Source organism: Amblyomma americanum, chromosome 9 (genome assembly GCF_052857255.1).
Source record: "Amblyomma americanum isolate KBUSLIRL-KWMA chromosome 9, ASM5285725v1, whole genome shotgun sequence".
NCBI lineage: Eukaryota > Metazoa > Arthropoda > Arachnida > Ixodida > Ixodidae > Amblyomma > Amblyomma americanum.
This window is the reverse complement of record NC_135505.1, coordinates 112962089-112974331: the sequence shown is the minus strand read 5'-3', so window position 1 is coordinate 112974331 and position 12243 is coordinate 112962089. Positions and strand designations below refer to the sequence as shown.

The following is a 12243-nucleotide window of genomic DNA, read 5'->3' as shown; positions in this document are numbered from 1 at the left end:
CAACTTGCTCAATCACTGCATTGTGATGCCGTGAACACCTGAGCCAAACAACACACTTCTGCAAACAGCAGAGAACCAACAATCACGCGTGAAAGTTGGCGAGCCCTTCCCGAGGTCTTTTTCACGCTCGCACCATCCTCCGTCGCTCGCATCTACGTATGCATGTTGAGAGGTTGCTATTGGCTAGATTCTTTCAGACGTCGGGCAGCTACCGTGGCCGCGGCCAGTAAGCCGCGTAGCTCCGGCGGGTCGCCCCCGGGGGTAGGGCCGGCGGAGGAGCGCCGACCTTCCAGCGTGCAAAAAGTAGCGAGAGGAGAAGGAAAGGCGCGAAAACGCTGAAATTCAAATTTTGACTACAGATAACTCAGCTTCTACAAAGCGCGTTAAAAAAAAAATTCCCGGACAATATTCGAGAAGCGGCGTGCTTTAACATCCCAGGCATACCGTAACTTTATTAGAGCCCCTTTCGGAGCCCGTTTAACAAGCTTGTCGGGGACCATGTTGGCTGACTAAAACCCAGAACGAAAGCCGAAACAATCTTCGTTGTCGGCAGACTCTTGAGCATAGCGGTCGCTGCTTTATGCAGAATACGGATATGCCGTGTTTCTAACCACCGGCTCGCGTCTATATCCTCGATAGAGTTGCGTACATTGTAATACTTACGCGTCTTTTACAGTCTTTTAAAAAACGTAGTGTTCCTGCGGCCTAAGTGGTAATTAACTCACCTTTTAAAAAGGCAGCCGCATAGTCATCATTTAAAAATCTGTATAGCAAAAGCGGGCGCTCTGAGCATCCTTTAAAATTGGCTCCTTCGTCTAAATCACCTTCCTAGTCCCAGCGCCTAAATTACTCCCGTTTCTCGAGCTTCACCATGAGATCCTTTGTATCTCTTATTTAATTTCGTATAAATAATTATCTGCTGACACCCTCCCATGTTTACAACGACAGAATGAATGAATGAATGAAACTTTATTGGATTTCCGGAATTGCGCGGATGGTCGTCCTTCGTCCAGCAGGGCAGAAGGGAAGTCTAGGACAGTAGACCAGTCATCATCATCATCATCATCATCATCATCATCAGCCTTACTACACCCACTGCAGGGCAAAGGCCTCTCCCATGTCTCTCCAATTAACCCTATCCTTTGCCAGCTGCATCCACCCTTTGCCTGCAAACTTCTTAATCTCATCCGCCCACCTAACCTTCTGCCGCCCCCTGCTACGCTTACTTTCTCTTGGAACCCACTCCGTTACCCTTAAAGACCAGCGGTTATCTTGCCTTCGGATCACATGCCCTGCCCAAGCCCATTTATTTCTCTTGATTTCGACTAGGATGTCATTAACCCGTGTTTGTTCCCTCACCCACTCTGCCCGCTTCCGATCTCTTAACGTTACACCTATCATGTTTCTTTCCATGGCTCGCTGCGTTGTCCTTAACTTAAGCTGAACTCTTTTTGTTAGCCTGCACGTTTCTGCCCCGTAGGTGAGTACCGGTAAGATTATGCTGTTGTACACTTTCCTCTTGAGGGAAATTGGTAAACTGCCACTCATGATCGACTACGTTAACTATCTTATCCATATTGCTAATGACATTGCCCTGCTTGTCTCTTAATGCATACCAGTAGTGCAGAGCATAAGTGCTTTCTTGGTGAAACACCGATCAGTCTTTCAAGCCGTACCCCTCCGCGTCCCTCCTTTCTGTATTCTCAACGCCAGATCACCATGCTCTTCAGTCTCCAGGGATCTAATACTGTGAACCGTAGAGGTACTGACACGGAGAGGGAAATACATTCTTAGGTCTTTGAGGGGTGTGTGGTCTGACGGCAGCTTAATAGTAATAATAATTGGTTTTAGGGGAAAGGAAATGGCGCAGCATCTGTCTCATATATCGTTGGAAACCTGAACCGCGCCGTAAGGTAAGGGATAAAGGAGGGAGTGAAAGAGGAAAGGAAGAAAGAGGTGCCGTAGTGGAGGGCTCCGGAATAATATCGACCACCTGGGGATCTTTAACGTGCACGAACATCGCACAGCACACGGGCGCCTTAGCGTTTTGCCTCCATCGAAACGCTGCCGCCACGGTCGGGTTCGAACCCGGGAACTCCGGGTCAGTAGCCGAGCGCCCTAACCGCTGAGCCACCGCGGCGGGTCAGTAGTGAAGGGCTCCGGACTGCAGCTTCGATTATCTTTCAGTACCTCAGTGGTGTCCTTGCGGGAGGTGCGGGTTTGATCCCAGGCCCACCGGCACCCCCCAGTGATACTATGGGTACAAGCTTTTCCCTTGTCTGGTGCTGCGCTTATCTGTGGGTAAATGCTCAGGAAAGGGGTCTTTGACCTTACCTTGTGTTGAGAAAAATAGCTTCTGCCATGGCGCTCTTTGGACAAAGGTGCCGTCACGCAACAAAATTCCTCTTAATTGGCATAATCGATTCTCTTTCGAGAGCCGCTTTGTGCGTTTTGTAGAATATTTTGGTTAGATTCATGACAAGTAGGAGTGATTTGCTTCATGACAATAACCTCAATGACTGATCGACGGATAGACGCTTTTGAAAGTTCCCCAACTTTTTGCAATGATTCGCTTTGTTTATGTTTTCTCTCAGTTGTTTACGTTTTCTCTCAGCTTTCACTGTGACTGCTTTCGACAGAGTTCTATACAGCGTTAAACAGGGTGTCTTCTTTTGCAGATGATCTGTCCAGTTTCCTTTTTTGTGTTTATTAGATATCGGCTGCAGGAAAGTCACGGCATCATGTTCCGACCGAGTGCGCTTCCCCATTATTTGCGCATATCTATCCTATTTGCCCTCAGGAAGCGAAGCAGAGAATCTGGTCGGGGAAATGAGGAAGTCATTGTCAGAGCAGCGGCCGCGCCCGGCGGCTGCTCTCTACAAAAAGGGAAAGCCTCAATATCCGGTTCGTAATAACGAGAGACCTCCCGCCGGAGGTCTTCAAAATGGAGGGGAAGGAACCGCTCCTCTATTTGTGGAGATGCGTTGCGGATGCATGTTTCTGTGGAGCATATAGAAAGCCTCCGGGAAAAAAAGGGAATAGGGATAGGAAAGCGGAACCGTTGGCCTAAAAGCACTGTCAGCAGTGACGGCGACTGGTCATTCTCTTCGTGAGTCGTTTCGGGCCGTTAACGTTAGAGGGGGCTGCATGTCGCGAGTACGCCAATTGCCGCTACTCTAGAGACTTTTATATGTTAACTCATTCTTGTACTTAAGGACCTAAACAACCAGTGTAGCCTCATCTCGGGCCAGATCTGTGTCCGTTACCCCTGGCTTGTTGTGGCTCGCGCACAAATTGACGTCTGTCGTCGAGCGTAGTTGAATAGGAACTCTTTGAAAGCGACACGGCGTTTTCCCGTTGCCTGCACTGTTCAAAAGTCTGTTCGCAGTATGTTCGCTTTTACTATGCGCTGCCTCAATTCGCTTTCGAGTCCCGCTCTTTGCTGCTTTGCCAAAGAAGCATAAAACTCGGCTCGCCTTTGTGGGAAGGCTATTTCGGACCTAGCTTCCGGATGTCGCTTGGTCGTCCGAGCATTCCTGGAGATTTGAGAATTCGTAAGAAGGAAGCTGGGTTTTAAAAAAAGCTTACCCACGCGCGTCATGCTTCCGGCTGATGAGACAGTGGAAAATTGCCTAACGTCACGACCTTGGGGAAGAGAGTCGACGACCAACAAAAGAAGCGGCTGGTAGTGCCCTCTGGGTGTTGTTGGCGGAAATGCTTTGCTAATATTGGGACTGCGCAAGTGCGTAGGACACATCACGCGTCGATTTACACCGTTTCCGTCTTGCGGGCCGCCGATCTGCGCTTTCAGAGTCACTCAAAATGTTGGTCTGGCAATGAACCGTTTGAGAAAAAATTAAAATAACATAAAAAAAACGTCGCGACTTTTTCCAGTTTTCATTAGCTGTTGACATGTGCGGGGTTTAACAGCTTTACGCTATCACAGGAAACTTTTCAATACGTTTTTTTTCAGAATGTTTAAGAGGAACACAGCGTAGGTGTAGCGAAGAGCTGCTCTCAGACATGGCTAGGATGCTGTGCTTCCAGTTTAAGCACATCCAGACGCCACACAGGTGTAAATAAAAAGAATACTAGAAACGAATGTCAGCCATTATAAAAAAAGTTAACAAGACCGCTTGTCGAAGGCAGCCTGCGCATAACACATTGGAGCTCTTTTTGAAAGTATGGTGGTGAGTGCTGGTTGAAGGCTTCACCACAATTTACACGCCTAGCATTTTCGCAGCCCACGCGTGTGGAGCTTCTCAAGCCAGGCCTGTTTCAAGACCCTTTTGCTTTGTAGCTTGGATGTTGCAGTGCACCCTCGGAAAATACAAAAGGGTTGTTCTTGGTTTGCAGTGAAGTCCTCGCTTAGGCCTGAAATTTCCTTGTTTTTAAGCCCAGCTCGAGTTTTCAGTGAGCCGCATTTATTGCGCGGGTCATTATTGGTCTTTATCCTCGAAAATTGTTTATCAGCCTGGCTACAGTTTTCGTTGAAGAACATCTATTGCGCAGGTCCACATTGTTCGGTACCGTATAAATTATCTCTTCATACCGGTTCCTCCCAATCCGCTGGTTTTGCAGCTGAAGTTCGTGTTTTGAAGGAGGCGGTATTTAATGAGATAAGTTTCAGCCAATGTGTGTACTCGGTGAAAGTAGTCAACAGTAGAGAAAACGTACACAACAGACAGCCGGAAAGAGATGCAACACACAAAAAGGTGATGCAAACAAAGCTTAGAAAACATATAATGCTGTGACAGTTCGTTAAATTAACATGTTTCACACATTTAGAATTGAATATTCGCGCCTTGGCAAGACGCAGGTCTACCTTTTCGTAGCCATTTATACCAACAAACACTTCGCTTTTCATCACTAATTTTTGCCAAAGAAGCAGTGCTGTATGTTCGAGACCAAAAGAACGGTGGCTGGAAGCAACAAAAAAAATTCACACTGCGAAGTAGTGAACCACGCCTACGCGCCACAATCTTTAGCCGGAATATATTTTGTCTCGCTACTTGTTGACACTTCGACGGAAGCCACGAGCGTGAAGCGTCGGCTAAGCTTCTACAAAGCTTCTAAGCTTCTTTGACTCGTAGGTTTGGGCGAAAAACACATTTTCGGAAGCCGCCGCCTTCCCTTGTAGCTTCCGCTCCGCTGTCAGCAAGTTATAATACAAAGTAAAGGTGAGCGCTGCTTGAAATAATGACATTTAATTCGAGCCTAACTATTCATTCGAGTTGTAAAAAAGTGCCGTACTTTTTGCGTGGTCCACTACGTTTAATACGGAGATAAGGACTCCGACGATTTCGAGTTGTAAAAAAGTGCCGTACTTTATAACAAATATAACTTCTTGACACAAGGATGAGCTCAGGGATAGTACGCGTAGCAATGTTGCAACCTTTGACTTCGACGCAGGCGGGTTTCTCGAGTCATGAAATAAGATGATTTGAGTTTTTGGGCATCAGTTTTTCTATTTAAAAACCTTTCATAACTCTAAATAATAAAAACTCATTCATAAAAACTAGTGTCATCATGAAACTATGACTCAACCTCTGCTAGTCAAGGCTGTATCATTCCTTCAGTAGGTTATTATCCTTTAACTAGTCACCTTATAAGTGGCATAGTCAAGACGAAGACGATGTTTCTCCTCTCGCACCCAGTCTGCACAACTACAAAAATAAAATTAAGACCGGTCTTCAACTTACACCAGATCATTGAAAACTGATCGTCGTCAGTCTCGCAAATATATAAAAGGCTGGAAGGTAGGTGTGAAGACAAACCTGTGTGAAAGGCATTCTTACTAAAAAGAAGAAATAAGCTTGAACTTCTCATGAAATATGGCCGCGAAATGTGCTACGTGGGTAGCGAGTTGCACTAGAAGAAGCTCAGAAACACGAAGAAATAGGCGTAAAGATGAGTAAAGAATACTTAGAATATGCTGCGTGCATTGCTAAGGATGGGCGCATCAACGGCCTGGATAAATTTATAACTGCGCAGGCTTCATTTGAAAAGCTAGCTGAGCTCGCAGCCTCATCGGTCCTATCAACAAGCCAGACCTGATTATCATGTTCAGTCTTTATTGGTTTTGTGTTGCCCGCTCGATGTTACCTAGTTTATTACTGTATGAAGGAATGTAACAGGATGGTTCTATCTTGCTCCTTTGTAAGGCCGTCCTTTGCTAATACGGATTCCAATGTTGGGCCAATTGCCTGTACTGCTTTGGATGTGTTTTAACGCATGCTTTGAAGACCAGAATTGCGAACTATCTTCCGTCAACTATGCTGCACTCGATGTGACCGTTTATTGATGCTTTAATATCTTGTTTCTTTAAACATTATTGCTGACCCTTGTGTTACTGTCTCTTAATTTGTATCTTGCTTATAAATCCACTCCTGTAACAGTCCCAGTGGGACTAACATTATAATAAATAAAAAAATGCAGAAAGCTGTGATAGAAATCACTCCCGTAAAACATACTATGGCCCTACTATGAGCCCTATGGCAATCAAACTGATGACTGTGTTTGCATTTTTTTTACTCATCGAGTGCTTTATTAAACATGGGTTTAGTGTAAATAACACTTAGTTAAAGGAAAGGGTGCTGGGCAGTGACACTAAATTCGCAAAACGAGCCTATGTATACCGCTGTCTAATGTCCACTTATAGTCTGGTGACGTTATCTGTGCTGATGCGTTCCATCATGGAGGTGAGCTTACGGTGAAACTCGGAACTGGTGAACGTCAATTTATTTTAACTAGAAAGGTAGCCATAGGACATATTTTGGGACTACTTATTTGCTATTTGCAGTTCAGCAGGCTATTACAGTGCAAGGACCTTATCAAATTCCGACTCATAGTGTTCTCGATCGTCCACGTACATAAAAAACTCACCCTTCCTGTCCTAAATTTTCCTCCCCTCCTTCTTTCATCTCAGGAGACGGCGTACACCTTTAATCCTTATGCCACGGTGTGTTTTGTTCTAAGATGTTTTGTTGTGTATTTTTGTGTTTTGTTCTAAAATGTTTTGTATACTAGCCTTGTTACCTCTCACCCTCTAAGTGATCTATGTACATTGCTCTCTGTTTTCTTTTATTTAACTTCTGCCAGTCGGACCTACTCTTAATTACAATTGTTGTACTTTGCTATTACGGCGACGCGCCTTTCTTCTTCACATTGCACCACCGCGGCTGACGTTTTTCTGCGCTATTCAAATATTTTCTTTTTTTTTTCCTGCCGTCAGTGGCGTGCAAAAATTCCTAATGTTCTAAGAGTTTCTTTTTCTGTTTTTGATTGTATTTCACATGCAAACATGCTAAAAAAATGTGTACTTTGTAAAACTGCAACTCCTGCCTTGGCCTGTGCCTGCAGTATGAATAAATAGATAAATAAAATAAATAAAAAGGAGGAGAAATCACACAGGAAACTAATAAGTGGCTGCCCATTCATGCGCAGGGCTTCCCAACGACCTGAAGCTCTACTGGCAGCAGTACCCGTGGCGTCTGGGCGAGGCCCTGTGCCGGTTCCGGGCGCTGGTGGCCGAGGCCACCTCCTACGCCTCGGTGCTCACCATCGTGGCGTTCACCGCTGAGCGGTACGTGGCCATCTACCACCCGCTCTTCCTGCAGACCACCTCGAGCCTCACGCGAGCCGTACGCATCATCGCCATCATCTGGGTGAGTGCAGCCGTCCGCATGTTTTCATCCCCTCTGGTACCCTCTGATGCCCTTAAAAAGATTAGTCCTCCACATTCGTCCGTTTTTATTCTCCTGATGATTGTCTTCCTTCACTTTCATGGTTAGCTTTTCGCTGTAGGGTTCTGTTAAACTTAAATTTCCCTACATATTTTCCTTTTGTTGTTGTTGGTCGCTTCCTGAGCAGTGACTGAGACTAGAAAGCTACTGTGAGGGCGAGACTGCAGCACAACGTTGAGAGTGATTTTATTACCGAAGAACAACAGGCAATGACCGACACTATTTTTGCGATTGATTGTTGGCAGCGCTGAAAACTGAGGTAATATGTACCGTCTCATCTTCCAGCGGCTAACTGCAAAGATGGCCAGTTCTAGTTAGATTGAAGGAAACCATGGAAAGGCAGAATCTGATTGAGGTTCTAGATAGTGGAGACGATGGCTAGAAAGGAGGAAACCTTTCACCATCACAGTTAGTAGTTGACTCACTAAACTGATCTCGCCACTAACATATGAGGTTTATAAGTGATTAAGCCATGAGGCGCCTAAGGAAGAGCGTTTCGAAGGATCTTTACACAAACGGTAAATTGAAGAGCTTCGTCGGCACACCACCGGTAGTTGCTCAAGACGACGTTTCCGCTTAGAACGCTCGCGAATTCTGCGAAGCGAACAATAAGGAAAGTGATGCCCAGGATGGCTGATTATTTCAAGAGGAGAGCGCCCTCATCAATGATGGCAGCGGGCAGAAGTTCGATCTTCTTCCAGACTTGACATCTGACTACGTAGCCACTCCTATGCATGCATTCAGGGTGCCTTTCCTTTGGCCTGTTTCATTTAGAAAGTAAGCGCACAATATAGAAAACAGACTGTAGCGTTAAAAGATAAAGTGCTGACACCAGAGGCCGTTTCGTTGTTGGCTGCCAAATAAACCATATGCAGCATCGAAGACAAAGTTAGACAACCTGGCTTGTGCCGTTGAAAGAATGAAGTTTATGTCAAGTGTGCGTAAGGTTCTTGCAATATTTCTTTCCTTTCTTGTAAAGCATTTTATCTATCCGTCTTAAAGCCCACATCCACTTAGATAACTCAGTGTGTCTTCGAGAGCCTCATGGCATCAGCATGTAGCAGGTTTGATTTAGAGATATGCAATCTCGAGGCTCTCCGACAACTGTCCTCATCTTGTGGGGCCCAGCCATGATGACCTTCGCAGACTTTGTTCGGTCAAAAATAGCAACACGTTCGAGAACGGTGAGCGCCAAATAGCAACAAAGTAGACATCCTTTCATATTACGGCTGTTGCCATGCATGCTTCAGCCCTAGGATTTAATTTTTGCTTTTCTTGCTTTGCGCAAACACCGACTCCGACCGCTGCCGTAGTAAACTTATTGATTCTGTGTCTCTTTGACAGAGAGTTTAAACAAGACTGGGCTCAATCTTTCCTCACTGGTAGTATATTTGCGTAACCCTTGTCTCTGCTAGGCTTCTCTTGCACCCGGCATCAATCTGTGTCCTAAACTTTCCTGTATCTTCTCTCTATAACGCTTGAAAAGCCCAGATTTTCAATTTCTGCTTTCTAGCTGGCCTTTCATTGAAGCTGAAAAGCACTATTCCTATTCGACTCTTCAAAATTTCTTTAACGTGGATGATTTTGTAATAACTCGAGCACGAAAGAAAACAAATTGCCACGTGCAGGCATTACAAGCCTGCAGGATGGCCTTACTCAGAACGCTTGAAATAGAAACGCCTTTCAAAGGCATCACAATGCTATTGTGATCTGCATTGCGCATTTTATGAATCCACAGTCTTCGTCAGGCATTCTACGCGTAATTTAAGCCGCTTAGGCAAAACCTGCCTTCTAGGTTTAAGTGATAATTTTTTTTAGAAGTGCACGCAATACATTTGCCAGATTAAAGGAAATGGGCTAGGCGGAAAGCCCCGATTTCAGCAGCATCGCGTCGTGTTCTTGTGTAATATCCCAGGCAGCTTACTCCGAATACATACCAGGGCTTCTTGATGCTATTTGTATTCGAATTTCTGAACGCTGCTTCGATGCGTACACCGGTGCTACTGAACGGTGCTTGCAGCTTGAAGGGAAAAAGTAAAGGCCTAGGAGGCTGCGTAAAACGTCGATTCTGCTGGCCACTCTGAAAAGCCTTATTCTGGGCGTTGCGTGAAATTCCAGAAACTTTCTCTTGCTATTGTTCACCTCAGAGCACATGTATATGAAGGGCCTCTTTTTACGCGCCTATTGAACGCAGTGTTTCGCAACACAATTGAACTTTTCACCTAGAAAAAGTATTAGCCAGTAGGAACAGCTGAACTGAGGCACAAAAAACGCTTAGGAACGTTACATGGAACTTGTACAAAGACGTTTTGTAATGCACATCTAAATTTATATACGTTTGTTCTTTTAATGTGATGCGCGAGCTGATATATGTGGCTAAAATGGCTAGGGTTCAGCGTGGCTTGAACCTGGTTACAGGAGCGAAAGCTCTCTTAAACATGGGCTCCACTGTCTCAAATCAAATGTCAAGGCCAAGGCCAAGGTTAACGGTCAAAGGTCAAGCTCACGTACTCAGTGGTCATAGTCATATGATCACGTGGTCATACTACCATAGCTTGGGCCATACCACCACGCAGTTAAGTTCGGTTCGACCTTGTGAGGCATTGAAGGTCATTGTCGATGCGATGTCCTTTTTCTCAAATCAGATGTCAAGGTCAAGGTCAAAGGTCAAGGTCAGATACCAAGTGGTCATAGTCATATGATCACGTGATCATACTACCACACAATATCACCACGAATTTAAGTTCGGTTTGACCTTGTGAGGCATTGAAGGTCATTGTCTCATCCACATCCAAATCGGAACCTGTACCCCCAAGGAGTGGAGCTCTCGTTCTAAAAACAAAATCCCTGCTACACAGCATGTGAGAGTTCTGGGACACGGCACCGTATCCAAAGGTGATGACATCATTTTTGAATGGCTGCCAGGACACTGTGGTATTAACGGTAATCACCAGGCCGATGCGGCTGCGCGTTCTGCTCACAACGACGGACTTCCAGTGAGGATCCCAATATCAAGACCTGACGCTGCGTGTGGACTTCGCCCTTTGGCGCTGGAGCTCACACTTTTAGCGTGGAACACGGGAGAGTTTTGCAACCTCCGCCTCAAGTCACTAGACCCTGGACTGCGCCTTCGTCTTCCACGTAACTTAGCACGTCGCGAAACAACATTCTTATGCCGTTTATAGATCGGTGTTGCTTTTACCAACCACTATGCTTTCCGGATGGGGATGGCCGACAGTCCTGCCTGTGAAAGCTGTGGTTGTGAGGAGACCATCGCTCATCTTCTCTGTGAGTGCCCTGCATTTGCGAGTGCAAGACATACACTGTGTTGTGCCCTGGACCGCCTTGATCCTCGCCCATTAACAGAGCAAAAGATCCTCGGTCCGTGGCCACAGCAGTCGACTGCCCTCAAGGCATACAAGGCACTCTTTGCCTACTTGAGTGCGGCTGGATTGAGTGACAAATTGTGACAGCGTTGTGCGTGTGTGTGTGTGTTATGCCTTTTCCCCCTTCTCTCTTCCTCCTTTTTGGTCCCCTAATTCCTCTTCCCCAGTGCAGGGTAGCCAACTGGAACCCCTTTCTGGTTAACATCCCTGCCTTTCCCTCCTCCTCTTTGTCTATCTGGGACAGTCGAGCGTACGTGGAGGAGCATTTTAGAAGCACCAAAATCCCAGACGTATTGGAGCTCCAGTGCAACTCACAGCTGTTGATGAATGATGATGAAGGCGTTGAAACAGCAGCCCTCCTTCTTTATTCGCGCAGGTGGTATCCCTGGTGAGCGCCGTTCCATTCGCCGTCTACACACGGGTGAACTTCGTAGACTTCCCCGTGGGTTCGGGCCGTGTGGTGCCGGAGTCGGCCTTCTGCGCCCTTCCCATGGACACGACGGCCGTCAGCCTTCCACTGCTGCAGTGCTCGACGTTCGCCTTCTTCTGCCTGCCCATGACCCTGATTGCCGTGCTCTACCTCAAGATTGGCATGCGACTCAGGAGCCAACCGGGTCCCGGTCAGCAGGCCAGGCACCAGCGAAGACCCGTGCACAGGATGCTCGGTGAGGCTCCGTCAAGAACAAAAAAAATCCTTCCACCCACACACAGCTCAGTTCGGTGCAAATCCGTAAGATGGGGTGAGTGTCGTGAAAGAAATGTTGTCGCCAGTCTTACTCATTGCCTTAGAATTACAAGGGCAGGCAGCTTGGTGGCGTTTTAATTAACCCGTTCGTTGCACACCTTTTTGGTTTTTGTTTGTGGGCATACATCAGGGCCCAGAATGAACAAGCCGACGGTTTCTCAGAAGAAAACATTCGAACATGCCCAAACGTTTCCCCGACACGATTAGCACTGTGAATTGAAGAAATGTGTTCGCAGAAACCGCCCGTACAAGCGCATTTAATGATTTGAAGGCGACCTGTACATTTTCTGTGCGACCGTTTCGATATCCTAACCTTCCTCTTCTTCCAATGTCATCGAAGTAATCCTGATAATTATAAATAATCCGT

The 12243-nt window shown here is 46.3% G+C and overlaps 1 protein-coding gene across 1 annotated transcript in view; it reads left to right on the top strand.

Annotated features, from left to right (window-relative positions):
- The window catches only part of LOC144104110 (neuropeptides capa receptor-like), a 297938-nt gene that overhangs the window by 273587 nt on the left and 12108 nt on the right, over positions 1–12243 (top strand). The window contains exons 3-4 of the mRNA XM_077636922.1: positions 7447–7667; positions 11508–11796. Of these exons, the coding sequence (XP_077493048.1) occupies positions 7447–7667; positions 11508–11796 (510 nt within the window). The remainder of the gene's footprint in view (positions 1–7446; positions 7668–11507; positions 11797–12243) is intronic.